This window comes from Opisthorchis viverrini, assembly GCF_000715545.1.
Source record: "Opisthorchis viverrini unplaced genomic scaffold opera_v5_248, whole genome shotgun sequence".
NCBI classification, from domain to species: domain Eukaryota; kingdom Metazoa; phylum Platyhelminthes; class Trematoda; order Opisthorchiida; family Opisthorchiidae; genus Opisthorchis; species Opisthorchis viverrini.
Window position 1 is genome coordinate 84,518 of NW_008751903.1, and position 20,334 is coordinate 104,851.

A 20,334-nucleotide genomic window follows, 5' to 3' on the forward strand; every position below is an offset into this window, starting at 1 on the left:
ATGACTATCAGCTGGTACGATCGTTCAGCTGTAGCATCCTGTCGGTGCCCAGCTGCCATGCCACCCAGAGGAAGCATGAGGGCTGAGATACTGCCAGGTTGCCCAAGCCCGGATAAGGGAAGCCGAGTGGCAGAGGTCGGGTCCGAACCACGGATCTTCCGGTCAGTAAACTCGCGCTCTAACCTTTTGGGCCATCTCGCCCCAGCTGGTACGATACTTAACTTATGATATTCCAGATAAAGAACAAGATAGCTAGTTCAAGACGGAAGACGTCACGTGCTGCCTGACAGCTGGTTACACATTAGCTTTGTTCAAATCCTGTCTAGGCTTGAACAACCCGACAGTCTCCCAGCCCACGGGCTTGCTTCGGGCAACATGACAGCTAGACACCGAAAGGGCGTAGCAACTGAACGATCATCATCATTATTATTTTGTCTATTCAGATAATGCGAGCAGCACTAGTTCAAAGGTTACAAGTGGGTCAGCTAGATCAGAATGTGAAGTACAACACACTTTTATTCAAAACGCAGAACACTGTCCAACGTCCAGTGAGAGGATCGAACGAAGAACTGACTGATACGTGCTTGCGATGTGACCATTAGAGTAAGAGGTCCTCTTCAAGTCGGGAACTCACTCGNGTCCTTGAAGAGCGTCAAGTAGGGCGAAACAGGTAGTGTGCTGTCAAAAAGTTTCCACCAAAGTTATAAGTAGTGTGTTCCGTCAAGAAAAATGAACCTATTACCATTTTGGGCCAGGATACAGTCCCCAGAAGCGCCAGTAAATATCAATTCATTCGAAAACGTCGACAGACACGTAGAGTTTAGCGTACGCAACCACGCGTTCGACAATACCAGTAACCAAACAAGAAAACCGCCACAAAACCATGAGCCACGAAGCAGCAAACGAACGAACGACCGCCGACGATTTATCGGGACCAGATGAAAAAGTATACAAAGCCACTGAGAAGGAAAGGAGACAAGAAGAGATCGGATAGATGGGAGATGCAGAAAAGCGACATCATAAGGACCGGGGATGAGAAGCCACTTTATGGGGGATACATGTTAGCAAAGTCCAAATGACACGTCGCGTTGTCGAACCTCATGAGAAAAAGACAAACTCACCCCGTTTCCTCCACACAGTGAAGCGATTAACGCTTCCAATCTAGAGCGTGATTCAGCTGTTTCTAGCAATTGACCAATCAACCTACGGGCTTCCGTTTCTTGTCCCGCATGTAGCAGACACGACAGATGATTGGTCAGACCATTGATAGTCTGATCCCACTCTGCTTTAGTTGAATGCTCGCCAGAAAACCCTGAACTTGAAGAACTCGAACTGGGAGCGATGGCAACCGGTCGGTGACGGGAACGGTGAGTTGCACTTGTGAGTGATGGAACACTTTGAATCGAATCCAGCTCCGGAGCGGGTGAGGGCGCCAGCTGGTGTCGTTTGTTTCTGACTGGGGGCGAAACACGAAGTTCAGGTGAAGACAAATGAAGCTTCCTTCGAGTGGGGCTTTCTGAAGGGCGCTCGGTTGTGCGGTACGAAGTTGCTTTGGAGCCCTGACCGGAAATTCGATTTACCCGAATGGTTGACGAGACCTAATTGTGAAAGGCATTCAGACGAGAGATGGCGCATTGGTTAGATGGAGGAAGCCTTCTACAGAGTGGAAAATTCCCCATGAAACGTTCACGTGATATACGTGTAAAAGCAGCTAACCAACCACGCAAAAGCCATGCGGTCTTCAACCTTGAGACGTCTACACACACACACATACACACAACGACTCAGTGCACAGAAGCCATCAGGCTCGAAGGAGACACGGGAATAAACGTATTGTAAGATTGCTACGGCCTAGCTAGATGGATCAATCAATCCGGATGACAGTCCCTAACTCGCAAGCCATTTGGAACCCGAAAAAAGAGCGATCCAGGTTATTTCACAAGTTTGTTCGAGGTCTGGAACTAAGTGAAATGGCTGACTAATAAATTATTAATGACAAAAGGTACAACGTTCAGAATATGCGAACGGATGCTCCGGGGCTAGCACTCCAATGTTAAAACGATATACAGAGAAATGTGCACACAGCTTGGGGAGATTTATCTATGGCCTTGTGAATGAATCCTGTGCTTGCGGTGAGAAGCAACTTGATTGAAGTAGCTAAGACATAATCAGATGGCTCATTGGTTAGATTGCGAATTCACCGACCGGAAGGTCCATGGTTCGAATTCAACTTCTGCATCTCGACTTACCTGTCTAGGCTTGGGAAACATGGCGGTATCTCAGCCCTCATGATTTTCTCGGGTGGCATGAAAGCTAGGAACCGAAGGAGTGCGACAGCGTCAAAAGTCCGTTCAAGTCATCCGACACCAGAAGAGATTCTGAAACATCAGTGATCGAAAAGCCGAAGAGGCCCCGGACCACCCGTCTTCTAAGGCCGTGTCTCGCTACCACACAAAAAATTCTTAAATAAAGCCTGGCACATCCAGTCCAGGACATCCAATGATGGATGCCACAAGTGAAGCAAGGTTTCAAACGTGGTTGGCGCCTTCCAGATTCGTACAGACTTCATTAGGCACACTTCCGTCAGAGCTAACAAAACTACCAACCTCTAGCGATTCTCCACGGTTTACGAGAGAAATGTTTACAAACTGTACGTTCTGAAGCATGACTTTGAACTTCAAAGGTGAGAGGCGCAGGCCGAGCGTTGATACGACGGTAGTCAGACTATTCAACTGAGTTTGTGTTTCACCTTCGTCTTCAGAGATGAAGATGTCCTCTGGGCACTCTAGACCGACAAAGTTCTCCCCAGAACACCGAGGGTTTAGAGCCCTTCCAGTGTTCGCATCAGTATGACATTGAAGACCAAGCTGAAGAAAAATGGAGAGAGCGGGTATGCTTCCCGGACACCACTTCTTGTACAGAAGCTTTTACAAAGATCAAGCAGGTGTGAATACAAGGACCAGATTATGCTTCTAGATTCCGGGGCATCCCGTGGTGAGGAAGCGTAGTTAGATGCACTGAGTGAATGACAAAATCGAACGCAGCCTTGAATTCAAGAAACAGCTAGATTTAATGTGCTACTCGTAAGGTGGCTGAAAATCCGTCGACAGTCCACGACCGGTTTCGCCCGTTTTGGGGCTCATCAGGTAGGCGCAGTCCCCGGGTTTCCGTCAACCTTACGTTCTAGATTGTGTTTGGTCCGTACAAATAGCACTGGAAAAATATGTTCCATATAATACCCGGTTGAAATCCCACTTACTACCCGTGAGTCAAGGTTCAGAGGCACGATGTAAGAAACCGTGTTAGAACTGGAGGTCAAACTGACGTCCATGTGGTTGCTGGATTCACTGCGAGTACCTGATTGCAGACAGGCAGTACTGTCGACTCACCCCAATTGTTCGGGACGGTCTCTTTATTCCAAACAGACGTAACTAGGCTAGACACACACTAGATGAGAAATCCACCGCTGCTCCTGAACAAGGTCGTCAGGACCAGAAGGGCGATGACCCTTGAGCGGGGGGCTACGCTCAGACACTGATCACCGCTCCAAAAGTGGGAGATCCAATAAACTACTATAGGAAATCAGTCATTGAAAGTAAACTCACTTGAGCAGTGGATTTCAGTGCACCACTTGAATGTGACTGTGAGGAGTACGTATCTGAGTCAGCTTCTGTTTCACCAGAACTTGACTCACTGCGGACGACAGGAATTTTGAAATTCCTTGTTTCTGTGGCAGAACTGTGTCCTTCGGGAAGCAGTAGTCGGCCACGACCCTGATCCCGCAGTCTGGAAGTTAACGGAAGTTCACGACCTCCGGTCCGCGGTCGAGAATCTACCAGGGGACGTGTAGAAACTCCTTGTACCGCACGATTAGGTGGTGAGTGTTCACAATGGTTGTCTCCGCCGACGGTCGAAGACGTCAATGAAGAGGCGTAATTTGCCGGACCACATGGGCTTAACGATGACCAGACGGAGGAAGACAGTGTGGTCAAACTGGCCCCGAGAGTGGATGATGAGTTGATCGCGCCTGACTCCGGTGGCGGGTAACAAGCAAACGACCTCGCCACGTCTTCACTGGAACTGGCTGAATCCGAACTAGGACTTGGTTTTTCAGCTGGAATGGTACGGCTTAGTTCGGGGGTCTTCGAAGTACAAAGTTCATCCAAATATTTACTGAGACTTCCAAAGCCCTTCAGTCGACCGAGAGTGGAGTCAATCTGTGAAAGGTGGGAGTTGAAGTCGCGCAGTGTTTGGTCCATCTTTGACAGATTCACACCCATACCCCGCTGCGGGGATCCCGTTTGCTCAGTGCGACTGCCCATATTTCGTTCAGGTGGAATCGTATGCTTAATGTTGCGGTATACTTGAGAATGTCCATTAGATATCTGTTCAGCAGATGGTCTACGGGAACTTCGAGTGAATTCCGACACCGCAGGAATCCCACATTCAGCCGAGTTAACCCAGTGTCGTGAAATTCCCGCAGATGTTCGTGGGGAGTTGGTCGTGCGTACAAACTGTTCTTGCTCGTGCATTTGCAAATCGCGAGCAGAAGTAACAAAACGAACGTCCTGCTCGTGGCTCACAACTGCAGATTGTGCGTCACGTAGCAGGCTGGAATTTGACACCACTGTCGAAGAGGATCGATTCTCGTCAACTGAGGTGGTGGTCACAGGACTACGTTGATTGGACCAATTAGCTGCAGATACGATATGTGCGTTGTTCGCTTGCATTTGATTGGTCTGAGAATTGGCTAGTTGAGATGGCATGGTGGGTGGTGGGTCTGTAACCAACGTGTCCTGCACACACAACTCGACGCAACGCGGCCAGTTGCCATTATTTGCATACTCAACAAGTTCGTCCGTGGATAGGAGGTGATTGTCCGGTAAAATCGAGGCAGCGTAGGTCACATGAGGTCCACTGGAGATATGCGTGCAAGGATAGGCGAATTCGTCAGGAACAGCAAACACCGAAGACCCTTCACACGGAGAGAACGACGTACGTCGTTGATAAACCGGTGACAAAGCTTCATCCACCCCGTCCACATGTCCTACAGAATTCGGGCGAAGCGCAAACACACGTGGACTTCCAGATTCGTCGCTTGGCGATGACTGATCGATGGTAAGTGGTTCGGAAACAGATCTTGAAGTGTGGTATTGTGGTTCATCACTCAGCAGGATATCATTCAAATTGGGATACGGATATGGTTCAGAAACAGCGTCTGGTGTAGATTGCAACGAATGACTTGGGAATGATGTTGGTGAACCTTCTCTCAATTCCAAATTAGACGGGTGAACCAACTGTGACTGGTGGAAAGGAAATAACACGGAGGTTGGCGCTTCTTCCTTGTTTTCAGCAACCCTGGGATTCAAAAATGCACGACGCAATCGTTCGAGCTTTTGACGATGCGAGGCAGCCTCAGAGGCCACTGAACCCAAATCTGGAGACCAATCTGAACAGACAGGCGACAGGTTGGTGTTGAACCACTGGAAGTTGGAGAAGGCGCCATCAGTGACCATCAGGGTGCACCCTCAGATGAAAGGACAAGAGGAACGAGCACAGACGCGACGGTTATGGTGGTAATAAAATTAAGTTGATCCCGTGTGAATAGGGCTAAAACGGGAAACAAACGAATGGCAAATGTGCGGTAGCGTAAAAAATATCGATTTAAAAGGATGCAAACAGAGGAGCAGTTTGATAAAGATAGTTGCTGAAAATCGTTCAGCTGTAGCACCCTTCCGGTGCCTAACTGCCGTGCCACACGAAAGTTGCACGAGGGCTGGGATACTGCCAGGATGCCCAAGACAGCAGAAGTCGAGAGGCAGAGATCGGGTTCGAACCACGGACATTCCGGTCAGTAAATTTGCGCTCTAACCACTTGTTACAAATGGCGAATAAAGGAAAAATGCAGTGATTGTATAACTCATTTTGGACTACTGACGACAGGACGGAGCAATATCAAGCACAATAGATTTTCCAGTATTCAGATATCCCGTTCCCAGGACAGCTATACCCCCTCGGATGCAACTGCGAACTATCGACCATTCGTGAGGGTGACATTCAAGCCGATTTCCTCTTCAAATACAAATCAATCAACCTTATACATGCAGTGTATTGAACAAGCTCAAATCATCCAAGTGCAATAATCCAACTCGTGCATTTATAAAAGCTCCATCGTTGGGGCACCAACTTAGTGACCGAAAGGTTCGTGGTCCGAACCCAACTCCGGAATCTCGATTGCTCCTGTCTAGGCTTGAGCAACCTGGCACTATCTCAGTCCTCGTGCTTTGTTCACGTGACATGGCAGCTGCACACAGAAAGGGTGTTAGAGCTGCAAGGCGATTATTCTTATTCACGGTAGTGTGTCTGAGGGAGTTGATGAGAGGTGGTAAAGAGATGACAGAGTGAGGACTGATAAAGATGCATCTATTTTCGTATTCATAATCGATTTGTGTGCTTGTGTCGTTAGCTAACATTCTCATTGAAGGCATCTACAACGTGACCCAAGCGGGGATTACGTGTGGCCATATGAGTGCGGTATGATGAAGTTGGTCAAAAGGCAGCGATTGGCGAACAGTAACCTTCAAAACATACTACAACGGGTGAGTAGTAGTGATGGGCATCTACCGTAGTGCCCATAGAGAAAGCATGCCGTTCTTGGAGGGGTGGTGCTCCTTTGGACAGAATTTACCTGCTAATGTAATACGCATAAGATGAGGGAGATGCGGTGAGCTGTGGAAGCGATTGCATCTCAAGAACCACAAGAGAAATGAAATAAAACAGGTAATCGTTCAACTGCAACGCCCTTTCGGTGCCTAGCTGCCACACCACCCGAAGGAAGCGCAACGGCTCAGATTCTGTCAGCATGCCCAAGCCTAGACAGGAGCTGTTAAGAGGCAGATGTTGTGTTCGGACCTTCCTTAACCACGCCTTGACCACTTAAGCTACATCGAGTTAAAAACTATCACCAGAAATATCGTGCGTAGGGAAAATCAGTAGCAACAACGAAGCTTGTCTACAACACAACCACGGACGAAACAAGACGCGTTCACATCACCCACCATGGAACAGTCCTCCTTTCGCTCTGGCTGCACTTCACACTGCTCAGAGTGCATGATCAACCGTAAAGGAATGTGACTGCCGACTATCTGACAAACGAGGTGGGCGTGTTATTACCTCACCATTGTAGGCATGACGCGCATGAATTATCAATTCTGAAGAGACGTGTTCGGACCTTCCTTAACCGCGCCTTAACCACTTAAGCTACCTCGAGTTAAAAACTATCATCAGAAATATCGTGCGTAGGGAAAATCACTAGCAACAATGAAGCTTGTCTACAACACAACCACGGACGAAACAAGACGCGTTCACATCACCCACCATGGAACAGTCCTCCTTTCGCTCTGGCTGCACTTCACACTGCTCAGAGTGCATGATCAACCGTAAAGGAATGTGACCGCCGACTATCTGACAAACGAGGTGGGCGTGTTATTACCTCACCATTGTAGGCATGACGCGCATGAATTATCAATTCTGAAGAGAAGGACATGATCGCGTTCAAGTGTTCCCGAAAGACAGGAGCAGGGTGGTTCTGACAAGCGATGTGGATGCGAACTCAACATCTCCATCAAGTAGGAATGAGTAGTCAAGAAAAGAATAGCCAGATAAAATGGAGCCAAAAGGGGCAAAAAACGAAGAATTTTGTAAGTCAAACTAAAACCGTGGGGAAATGAGGAAGACCAAGGTGCCCACAACTTGGAGCGGCAGTGAAAGCGAAAGCTAACAACCATGTTGGAGTAAAAAAAAATTACGGTAGCCCTTTTCCTGTTCTGGCTGCTACTGATACTACTGAAAGGAGAAAACCCTCCGCTACGCAGTCGTTTATTAGCAAACACCAACTAAGCAGGAAAGTAAACTTCTCACATGCACATAGTTTTGAAAAATTGGACATTCCCACGCGTCTTCTTGAACTTTTACGGATATTCATTGACTGTTGCGCAATTACAAACGAACACCGCAAAGCGGTCCCACAAGTTCCGCAATAAAATTCAGCTTCTATCAAATGCGGACTACTACTCACATGCCTCAGCAGTAGCACACGCCATTACGCTACTACTGCTCCACAGACGCCTAAACGATGCACTTGAATTGTCGCATCTGAGTAGACGAACTTTTTCATGCCTGAGCGCTATGACTGGTTGTCCAACTCCTGGAACGAAGACTCAATTACTATCCCGGCTACAATGATTGACTGACCCGCCCATCGAGATAACCCAGACAGTTAGCGTTCAAGTGTTAAGTCTGTCTGCAGCTTAGTCGTAACATTTGAGGCGCGTCAAACGTACGCTGGAGTAGTGGATAGCCGTCAAACAGGCGCGTCAAACGTACGCTGGAGTAGTGGAGATAAGATCGTCCGTCGCAAATCGGCAAAACGGAAGCTATGCACTGTTGTTTGGGTCAAGCAAGAGTTATTGATGTGAGTAGCAACCACCTACAAATAAGCTTATGGTGTATTTCCATAAAGGAAACTACTCACAAGGTTGCTGAAAACTCTTCGACAGCTCACGACCGGTTTCGCCCTTCTTGGGGCTCATCAGGTAGACGCAGTCCCCGAGTTTCCGTCAACAACCTTATGTTCTACTTGAACCCAAATTGGACTGTTTTCGAGAAATACACTCACTTGCAAATCAATTTGGTTTTCACGAGAGACTCAACTGAATCTCTGATATTCTACAACTGAATGTGCTGCTGTGAGAACCAAATTGATTTGCAAGTGAGCGTATTTCTCGAAAGCTTATGGTGACTTTCACTGGCCCGGAATCCTAAGTATACAACGATGACAAACCATCGACAGGAAACGGAAATGAATAAACGGGTTCAATTCATTTGATTACACACCCACGGCAACAAATACGTTAGCTTACAGTTGTCTGAGGGCCCTGGACCGTCTATATGAAGCGATCCGATTAGAAGTTCCGGAGGGACTTCAAAAGTGATCATACTTACCAGCACAGACACCCATCCAATTAAAAAGCGACAGAGTTGACGGATCAACTGTGTTAGAAAGGGGAACAGGTTTGGCGTACAAAGACATGTTGCACGACTGACAGCTTGAGAGAGGAAAATCGTAGAGGTCATTTCACAGAAGCAGCTGCTCTGATTGTAGCGACAGGACAGAAACAGAGATACTACATAAAACAAAGGGCTGATTTCAGTAGTGTGAGGAATTCCGGGAATTTCTGATTGAGACTTCGCCAGTCCATGCTGAATAACCGGGAAGAACTGTGCAGCTGTTTCAGCCTTATTGGGGATCGTCGACAGCACACATCCCACAAAGTTTCTAACGGTTAGTAGTTTGGACGGTTAAGCGTTCAAACTGTTGGTAGCCAAAATGGCGCGGACACGGAACTCCCTATTGGAATATCTTGAGATGCACGATGCTGATAATTACCAGTAAGGATGAAACAGCTGTACAGGATTCGCTTGCAGAACGAAATCACGATTGAAAAGAGCTGATAAGCGATTGTGCTGATCAAGTGTTGAAAGATACGGATAGGGAGCCCATCTCATATGACAGGCGGAAGGGCGGGGTTTGAGAGCCATTGAAGAATATAATAAACTAATACGTAATAATTGTTCATCTGACACTCCTTCCGGTGTCTATCTGCCATACAACCCGAACGAAGTACGAGGGCTCACATACTGCCGGTTTACCCAAGCCTAGACAGGAGCAGTCGAGATGCCGAGGTTGGGTTCGAACTATAGACCTTCCGGTCAGTAAGTTGGCACCTGAACCACCCAGTTATCCCGAGACCTGAGCTACCTGTCGGAAAATCAGTGGTAAGATCGAAACACGAATACCGGAAGAAGAAACTGCACTGATTCAATATATTCAGGGTTTTATCAATACTAACGTTCTGGATTCGAAGGTTTGCAATACATTTCTGCGTGACTGCATAAAGCTGCATTTATATCCAACATGCTGTCACCATTTGAACGACGTTGTCCTCGGGAGCGGAAGCGTGTCTGCAAAACTTGTTTTAACCTCTTCATCATTTTCCTCAAGTTACGGGTGATCTAGGATCCAAGCATACCAGATTCTATACGGAGCAGTTCTTTTCCAACACTGAATATGGACTTGATCCGCTGCCAAATCCAAAGCAAGGGGCGAGATGGCTCAAGTGGTTAGAGTGCGAATTTACCGACTGGATGCTCCGTGGTTCGAACCCGTCCTCTGCCTCTCGACTTCCCCTGCCTAAGCTTGAGAAATCTGGCAGTATCCCAGCCCTCGTGCTTACTTCGGGTAGCATGGCAGTTAGGCACTGGAAGGATGTTACAACTGAACGAAAAGGGGTAATCGTCGTAGGACAAATCCATTTTCGAACAATACACTTTGCTATCATACGTTCATGTCGGACAACACTACTGCCAAACGTAATTGGCGCCCAGTTTACAAAAATTCGGTATAACGTTCTCCGGCATTCGCAGGCTTCTAGACTGGAACCTTTGTGATTTTACTCTTTAGTACCTTCGGTGCGTTCGACTGGTTCCTCGACTGGAACCTTTTGATTTTACTCTTTAGTACCTTCGGTGCGTGGATCCTCCAAGAGAATAAGCCCATGACCTAAGCGCGCAATCGTAACAAGAACTCGGGAATCCAGTACATCAAGATCAGAATTGATTAATACCGGAAATAGATGAAACTCAATCCAATCTCTGCTTCACTGCAGATTTCAAACAACTGCACCGTAGAGTACAACCGTAGTTCGAAAATCATTGTTTGACTTCCAACTTGGTGTCCAATCACGAAATAAGACCGGGGGGAGTGAAGAACTACGAGATCCGAAGGGGTGAAACCAATACTCAAAAAGTTTTCATCAGCCGCATGTATAGTGATATCGTGCCAAGAACAAACATAAACCCAGCAATCCACCAGCAATCAGTAATCGTAATTTTAAGATATGTGCTGCCTAGTGTTCCTGATACCTTGTGTTCTATTGTTTTGGTGAACAGCTTCCTGTCAGACTGCATCGCAGTTCCCACTGGGCAGTGCACAAGTTGCTCCGTGTTGTAGTCTGTCTTCCTCTTGTTTGACTGGTGACTTGATTCTTGAAAACGTAGGCTGCTCTGACGGTCCAACGCCAAACAGCGCTACCCTGCAGTTAAGGTTTTGAGCCGAAGGCTTTAGTTGAGGACCCAAATCGTCCTCATGTCTAGGCTCTCTGATAGTGTCTCAGCCTACGTACAAAAAATAAATCGTATGCTATCAGCGATGATGAACAAGACAAAATAAGTGTGCAGACGACAGTACTTCGCGAACTGCATCCAATCTGGGTTTAAGTAGGATATAAGGTTGACGGAAACTCGGGGATCGCGCCTACTCGATCGACCCCAAGCGCGAAGCCAGTCTGTCATGACTATGGGCGAGATGGCCCAAGTGGTTGGGGCACGAATTTACCGACCGGAAGGTCTGTAGTTCGAACCCGACCTCTGCCTCTCGACTTTCCCTGTCTAGGCTTGGGCAACCTGCCAGCATCCCAGCCCTCGTGCTTCCTTCGGGTGGCATGGCAGTTAGGCACTGGAATGGTCCTATAGCTGAACGATACATCATTATCTTTTCATTTTTACTCAACATTTCCAGCTCAGACGATCAAAGTGTACATTGTCCCCGCTATTCTGTCCCCCTTCCAATCTTGACCAGGAACCATTCGACTCCGCGACAATTTAATCATCTAATAAAGAAATGGGTCATATTCTCCGACCCACGGTTTTTGATGCTGATCCTCATTCACCAGATAGCGCGCAACGACGGGCTCATTGGTTCCGTACATTACATCAAGTCAATCAAGCGTGAAAGTCTAAACAAACTGGATACTAGATTACGTCATATTAACCGTACACTGTATGACTTCAGTGCAGTCAGTAAATCCGCGCTATAACCACCTGGGCCATCTCGCCCCCAACCGTACAGTGTATGACTTCATTGCAGAATGTAGGGAGTAGGTTTCTGCGTTAACCTTGCTGGAAAAACTTTATGCTCGCCCGGAAAAAAATCGTTTACGTACGCCACCTTTTAGCTACATATGAACAAGAACCATGTCAAGATACTGATAATTTCGTTCGAAAGCTGAAGTCACTTGCCAAATACTGTGAACCCAAAGCAGTATCCGCTGTGGAACATACAAATGAAACAGTCCGGCATGCCTTGATAACCGGAGTGCAGTCGAATAAAGTTCATCTGTAGCACCCTTTCGGTGCCTAACAGCCATGCCACCAGAAGGAAGCACGAGGGATGGGATACTGCCAGGTTATCCAAGCCTAGTGTTAGGACGGTCAGGTCCTAACGAAATATTCTACTTTTTGTAAGATTTCACTGAGATTTCATTTCCTCTCTGCTGTAGCCCAATGAGTCGCCGATCTCCCTTTGATGTCCTTCATCTTCTTCCTTGAGGTGTTTTTCACTCAAGTTACTAGACTAACAACAATACAGAATGAATTCCATCAAGCTTCTAAATCACCCAGTAAGCTCCCACAGACACAATATTTAGACAGGAGCAATCGAGAGGCTGACGTAGGGTTCAAATCACGGACCTTGCGGTCAGTAAATCCGCACTCTAACCTCTGAGCCACCTCACACCCGAACATCACTCGGGAGAAACTGCTAATGTGGGATGAATTGGACCTTGAAAAAGCTCACGAAGTCGCATGAGCTCTTGAACTTGCACACAATCACAACGCGGTCAGTAAATCCGCACTCTAACGGCTGAGCCGAACATCCCTCGGGAGAAACTGCTAATATGGGATGAATTGGACCTTGAAAAGGCTCACGAAGTCGTATGAGCTCTTGAACTTGCACACAATCACAATCGTATACATACTGACAATCCTTACAACATGCTTTTGTGGGAATCCCAAGCACCCCCGTAATAGGTGTCCTGCTAAGGAATCAGTTTGCAGAAGTTGTGGGGAAATAGGGCATTTTAAACGCGTCTGTAGGTACAAAATCTAGAAATATCACGTGGGTTCAGCTCAAAACTCTACAGCATCTTCGTTATTCTGGTCAACGATGTTGTTGTCCAAGCTCTTATCGGTACCGGCAGCTCCAGAAATTTCGTCTCTTCACCAATCCTACAAACTCACAACTGGAAACCATTTCCGTACGATTCTGTGATAACAATGGCGTCGACGATACATTCAAGTTACACCGAAGTTTACCTACTTGTGTCCATTTAGTACAAGAATGCGAACGGTTCAAGCTTTGTGTATCACCAAACCTCTGTGCAAACGTCTGTCTCGGACATAACTTCTTGATAAAGTTGGAATTATATTCGGTAGCCAACGGGGCATTCCAAATGTAGGCGGCGTAACATCCGAGACTAGAATTTCCACCTTTATTCGTCAATCTTGCTGCGAATGACAAACCGATCGCTACGAAATCTTGTCGCCATACACCGGATGACGAACAATTCATACTATCCGAAGTGGACCGAATGCCTACGTATGGCATAGTCGAAGCATTAAATTCCCTATGGATAGCACAAGTGCTCGTAACGCGCAGTTCGAACCAAAAATCTACAGTACACTGGACCTCCAGAGTGCACATCATCCGGTTCCAGTAATCGAGTCAGATGAGCCGTTTACTGCGTTCGAAGTCTATAGGAGCCTTTACCAGTTTTGGTGCACCCCTTCGGAGTGACAAACTGGGTTGCCTGTTTCCAAAGGACGTTAAACAATATCTTCAAAGCCGAACAGGTGGAAAACACATTCGCCTCCGTTGATAACGTTACTGTATGCGGTAAAACGAGAGACGAACATGACCTCCATCTTAGGTATGTTCTCTATGTCCCTAAAACATACATTACTTTGAACGACACAAAAAGCCGTTTCGCAACTGAAGAGATTACTCTTTTGGGTTACAAGGTCTCCAAAGGTATTATAAAAGCTGACCCAGTACGCATGCACTCCGTAAGGGAACTCCCAATTCCATATAACGGAAAAACACAGCAAACAGTCGCCGGTCTGTTCGCCTACTACTCATAGTAGATACCGGTATTTTGTGACAAAATTCATCCTTTAGCTGAAAAAAAAACATTTCTGCTTCCGGAGGGTGTCCGAACAGCATTTGAGAACCCCGAGCAAGAATTGGAGAATGTGATGGTTATTGCCGTCGACTACAGTATCCCTCTCGTCGTCGGAACTGATGCGCCCGACATCACTGGTAGTGCATCCCTGAGCCAGGGTTACCGGCCGGTCGCATTTTATTCCAGGGCCTTGACCGCAAGCGAGAAAAACCATTCCGCAGTCAAAAAAGAAGCATATGCTATCGTCAAATCGATCCGCAAACGACACCACTATCACTTCGGGAGACATTTTAAACTGATTACGGATGAACATTCGGTCGCTCTCGCGTACGAGAATCAACAGAATTGCAAAATACCGAATGACGAGATTAAACGGAGAAAAATCCAATTGGCAGAGTACACCTACGAAGTCGTCTATAGACCAGGAACAGACAATCGCGTTGATGAGTCCCCATCTCGTAATTTTTGTGCCAACATTGTTGGGACGGAAAAACTTCAAGAGCTTTGCAACATCCCGGGGTCACAAAGTTTGCACATTTTGTTCGTTCTAAGAACCTCCGTTTTTCAGTCAGCGATATCCGACGTGTGGTTTCTAACTGTTCCACATGCACCAAAGTCAAACACTAAGCTTTTGTGAGTCTTTTTGTGACCAGCATATCAAGGCCGCATGACCTTTCGGACGCCTTATTGTTCACTTTAAAAGCCCACTTCCCTCAAACCATCGTAGCAAGTACCTCTTAACAATAACTGATGTGTACTTCCATTTCCCTTTTGCGTATCCTTGAGCCGATATGTCCGCTTCCATTGTGGTTCATTGTTTTAGTCAACTGTTCTCATTGTTCGTTATTCCCGCTTACGTTCACCCAGTTCTACGTTCATGTCAAATGAACTCGAACTGCTCGATAAAGACGCTGACACTAGTCACGCCACAATGTAATGGTTAGGTGGAACTACTTAATGGTATCCTTTTGAAGGACATCTGCCTCGCTCTAAAGTCCCGAGACTTCCCTGCCACATATTGGGAGGTTGTCCTTGATGCTCTCCATTGTATCGGATCCCTGTTATGTACTGGTTTCAATTGTCTCACACATGAACGTTTCCTACCGTCCACACGACGATCAGCCCTGTCTAGGCTTGGGCAACCTGGCAGTATCTCAGCCCTCGTACTTCCTTCGGATGGCATGGCAGCTAGGCACTAGAAGGGTGCTACAGCTGAACGCCCTACGACGATCAGCTAACGGTGTCTCTCTACCTAGCTGGCTTACTACCCCTGGGTTGATCTCTTTAAATCGCAATGACCGAGTCTCCAAATATGACCCTCTGGTAGGGGAAGTAGAGCTCTTCTAACCCACATTACACCCAAATAGTTCGTCCAGATGGCAAACCGCCGCTTGGCTCCTAAAGGCAACGGCATGACGTCCGATACTTCTAAAACAGAACTGGAACCAGCGCCAACTGCCGAACAAGAGGAACGTCAGCCAACAATATCGGTCTACCGTGATTGTTCAGAAGCCGAAGTCTTGTATATTAACGATGCCGTGCTAGTTCAGACCCATGAAATCACTTGGATATTCTTTTACGACAACGGCGCATTCACCCATATAACCTGCTCAGTATATAGACGTTAACGACCCCACGTACCTATCACAGCCTTCATTTTTTTAGGCTTGTTCACTGCAAGGGTACACAATTATTCCAAGACGAGGAGAACGTTATGACTAGATAAACCATACCCTTCGTTTTTCATTAACTGGTAATTTTCACTTCATATTTTCAGTTCATGTACTACCTGGAAACACTCGACTCTCGCAACACGGTCGTATGCTTTCGAAGAGTTTTCAGCAGCCCCAAGGGTAATGTGCCCACCTAGACAGTAGTCTTTATGTCTGATGAAAAATGCAGAGGAATCAATGTCTTGTCTCAGTCACGATGTCACCTACACACCTCGAAGAGATAATGCAGTGACGCACTGACGTCTTATCACGAGGCCATTGTGTGCCCGTGACTTCCATCAACCTCGGACAACTCCAAGAATCCTTGGTTATCCCGGGGTTACCCGTATACTGCAATTTGTCGGTTCAAGAAATTTCCTTCTTCCACCGCAGACGTTTTTTTGTGGACGCATTTTTCAATGGAAGTCCCGTCGCACAACCAGAAACTCGCTTTCTAAAGGCCTCATTATGGATTCGCTGAAACCAACCGAAATGAGCTGTGGTTCTGATTAGACGGTTGTCGAACAACTGAAGACATCTCAGGTCCCGATGCTCGAACAGGCCAAGTTCACAGCTGTACAACAAAATAGCCCACACTGCAGCCTGATCCACACGTCCATTGGGATTCAGGGATAAACCACTTGGAGGTCATAGGCATCTCAAATTAGCAAAAGCGACCGGAGCCTTGAAGATTCGTTCACTGACCTCAACTGCCACACTACAATAAAACTGATACAATTTCCGAGGGGGGTGTCAGCAGAAGCCTGTTTTCGCTTAACTGCCCTGCTGTATGCAGCAAGGCACTACACAAAGGCCGATGTGGCATGAGGATATTTATATATATGCAATTCATTCAGTCGTAATATCCGTCATACCCCTCTGCCAGATCAGGAGTTGGCCACCTCTCTGCTTCCGCCACTCTGAATTGGGCGAAAAACGGCGTTCTCCAAAACGATCGGGAGTCGTTTATTGATCCACGGGATGGTAATGTGATCGATTTGACTCTGTGGCCTGCACGCCGTAGGACGACACCATAAGGCCAGAAGACTTCAGCTATTTCGGAAGTTAGCACCGCATAACAATAGCCTGTGATCAGCACACAGCTGGAGCAATCGGTCACCTTTGTCCATACGTACTGAGTCAAGCTATGTCAACAATTTAATTGTCTCCGATGTGCTAAGACTACCCACTTGTGCATTCAGATATCCGGCAGCCACAACAAGATCTGGACCGTTACCTCGCCGAAACAGGGCATTCAGAGCGTCGAAAGCTAGTCTTTGATGGTGTCAGGCCTACAGTCAATTAGGGCGTGAGCAACCACGACAAACAGACATCGATCAACCTTCTACTTGTGAGACTGGTTTACAGAAATTGCCAAAAGAACCGCACAGAGGCAACTATCAATGGGTATCCTGCCAAGCAGGGATCCTTCCCTCTGGTACGCAGCCGTAAGCCAGTGGAGAGTGAGGGGGCGGATAGCCCAATCACTGTGCCTACATCTTTAATTCTCGTTTCTGATACACAGCACACGGCATTGCCAAGCGAGTCCATTGTAAGAGCAACAGCAGTTTGTTGACATGCTTGCTTCAAAGTGCGGACATTGGAGGCAGCCAGATATGGAGCGTCGAGGTTTGAATATTGATTTCCAGATGCCTGAGCATCTCGGCAGGACGAACAGAGTCATCGGCCCTAAGTGCTGGCTTAATATAACGGAATTATCAATTGGATGAGAGGATAATTAAAAGGTATGAAAAAGAGAAAGAAGGGTGACGTCGGCAGTAGCCCGTTTTTGCTTACCCGCCCTGCTGTATGTAGCGACTAAGGTGACATGCCTGATGGCACCACGCAACGGCCGAGGTGTCAGGAGTTTATTTGTAGGCGCGAAATTCATGTATGTACACGGGCTGAGACACTGCTAGGGCGCCCACACATAGACGGGAGGAGGATTATTGTCCTCAACTAAAGCCATCGGCTCAAAAGACTGATCGCAAGGCAGCAGGAAGTGTAAGAGCATTTCAATGCTGGGAGAACAAGTCGCCACACGCGCTCTAATCATGAGCCTGGAGAGCCAGGAGACTGTATTGATTATATCCCCTAACCATCAAACAACCTGGTGTAAAAGACTGCGAGTGTCGCACGGACATTCCTCGTCCAGTATAGCTCAATGGATCGCGGAGGTATTCAAACCGTGACACTAGGTCCAGTCTCTTTCTGGGCGAGACGGCCTAAGTGGTTAGAGCGCGAATTTACTGACCGGAAGGTCCGTGGTTTGAATCCGACCTCCGCCACTCGACTTCCCCTGTCTAGGCTTGGGCAACCTGGCAGTATCCCAGCCCTCGTGCTTCCTTCGGGTGGCATGGCAGCTAGGCACCGGAAGGGTGCTACAGCTGAACGATCGTACCAGCTGATAGTCATTTCATATTGTTCCCCGTCGAGACGGACGCTGTTTTGATATCATAAACACGGAAGTGTAAGAACGATGCGATTCCCTATGCGGGGGACTGATTCTCAACTGTACACATGCCTCTACTGACCAGGTTGTCCGCGCCACACGAAGGCTGTTTTCCGAGTAGCTCAGTTTTTTCTTCCTTCCAGTTTGCATTTCCAAAAGGTCTGGTCCAAGAAGAGCAATATCGCCGGCGTACTCAACGACCATGAACGAACGCCTTAGGGGTATTTCGATCCCCGAACTGTTAAAGGCAACACATCGATTACGAAGCCTGATACTCCAGTCCGATATTGTATATTTAAACTTAAATTGGCACTCCGGCACGCCAACAACACTGTGGGACTACAGTTCCTGATTTCTGCACAAAACCCACTCCACTATTCCTGATGCGAAAGTTTATTGGCTGATGCGAATCTAACATTTTTTGTGTGCTTTATTGTATATGCTGCTACAGTAGCAGCCTTCTTAGGCATGATGCGACGAACTTCGTCTAACTAGCTGGAACCTTTGTCAAGTTTCTTTTGTACTTTTGTATGCGTCAGTAGCTACTCGACAGGCAACAAACTACGACAAACCGTCAAGAGCTTTGATAACATATGAGATGCGACTATTCAGAGTCAGACTCATACATAACGTCATACCTCCCTTTCTAGACGTTTGGTCACATCTTCAGAAGTGGTAATCGGGCAGTGGCTCTTTGGAGTCAGCGGTGTCATCTCCCAACCATGCTCTCAGTTAGATCGACGAAACCGGCTTCAACCGGCTTCCATTCCTAAAAATCATAGTTACCTCTGCTGTACGTGAGAACAGAGGATGACAATGAGTGAGGTGAAGGCACATTAGCTGACATACACAAAGGAGTAGTGTATGTAAATAAAACACAGCATCTGTTACCAAATACCCTGTCGTTTCTGATCTGCTGTTCCCACTTCAGTGCCGGGTTGCAGAAAAAACACCGACAAGGAATAAAATGGCAACAAGCGAGTGTGTGCGAGTACAAAGGTTACCTCGGCCCTGCGTTATTTGAGAGGCACTTTCTGACATCGATCCAGGCTGTCTGGTAGGCGTTCAGTGAACACCCATTAACATCGATTATGCATCTATGAATGCCTGAACGCTGATCACATTCGGTCGTTCTTTTGTGGCGTGCCTGAATACTCATAAGCTTTTGCTGATGTGATTGATTGTCTGGCTTGGATGCTTGCCGGCTTTCCCATTGATATTTCGGTAGATTTTTATGGCCTCAGTAGGTTCCGGGCGCTCTGGTGTTATTTTTAGGAATCTGAACTTCCTGATAGCTCCCCCTTTTGGCCGTTCAAAGTGAGATTGTTGGTCAAGTTGAAAAAGTTCCACCAGTCTTCTGGCGCGACCGGTACGGTGTCTCGGTTACAGCAATGAATCCGTCTCGGACGGCGGATATTGGTGATCTTGGTAGATCAGAGGTTTCAAGCAGCAGGTTGAGGTCTAGTAACTGCTCTTCCGCCTTTGAGATCGGGCACTCAGATTGACATGCAGCTCATATATCGATGACACAACATGGACACCGTAAATCAAATGACCGATTATTTTGGAGACAACACCAACAGTCCATCTTGAGTGCCCGGGGAGATAGTCCCCCGCAAGTACACAGTTTCCGGACCGGAGTGTTTGCCTCCCTCCTGTCGGCGTTGATGAGCATAAGTTATCGATCGGTGGTGTTGAAAGACGCAAGCGATCGATCCAGCCTATGCCCGTATTGCTAGCATGCTGAAGGGGGCTTTGCTCCATTCGAATTCGGCACCACGGGAGGTTGCCACGATGTCGTCTTGGCAGTGTTGAAAGCAGGGTTGGATAAGGGTCTCCCCGTGTCGTGTGATAACAAGCCAAGTGATGACGTGTTTCGTCAAACTTACATCAGCCATGTGTAAGGGTGACTCCAGCCATTTTACGCAGTAAAGTCTCCAACAATTGGGCATTCGTCACCCCGGGCGAGATGACTCGAGTGGTTAGAGCGCGAATTTACTGACTGGAAGGTCTGTCGTTCGAACCCGACCACTGCCTATCGACTTCCCCTGTCTAGCCTTGGACAACCTGGCAGTGTTTCAGCCCTCGGGCT

General features: G+C 47.4%; 1 protein-coding gene across 1 annotated transcript in view; it reads right to left on the reverse strand.

Annotated features, from left to right (window-relative positions):
* The window catches only part of T265_08942 (hypothetical protein), a gene marked incomplete at both ends in the record, with an annotated part of 34,354 nt that extends 25,263 nt beyond the window's left edge, over positions 1–9,091 (reverse strand). Inside the window, 4 exons of the mRNA XM_009174885.1 lie at positions 1,122–1,598; positions 2,607–2,867; positions 3,606–5,449; positions 9,004–9,091. Of these exons, the coding sequence (XP_009173149.1) occupies positions 1,122–1,598; positions 2,607–2,867; positions 3,606–5,449; positions 9,004–9,091 (2,670 nt within the window). The remainder of the gene's footprint in view (positions 1–1,121; positions 1,599–2,606; positions 2,868–3,605; positions 5,450–9,003) is intronic.
* Positions 9,092–20,334: the final 11,243 nt, after the last annotated feature.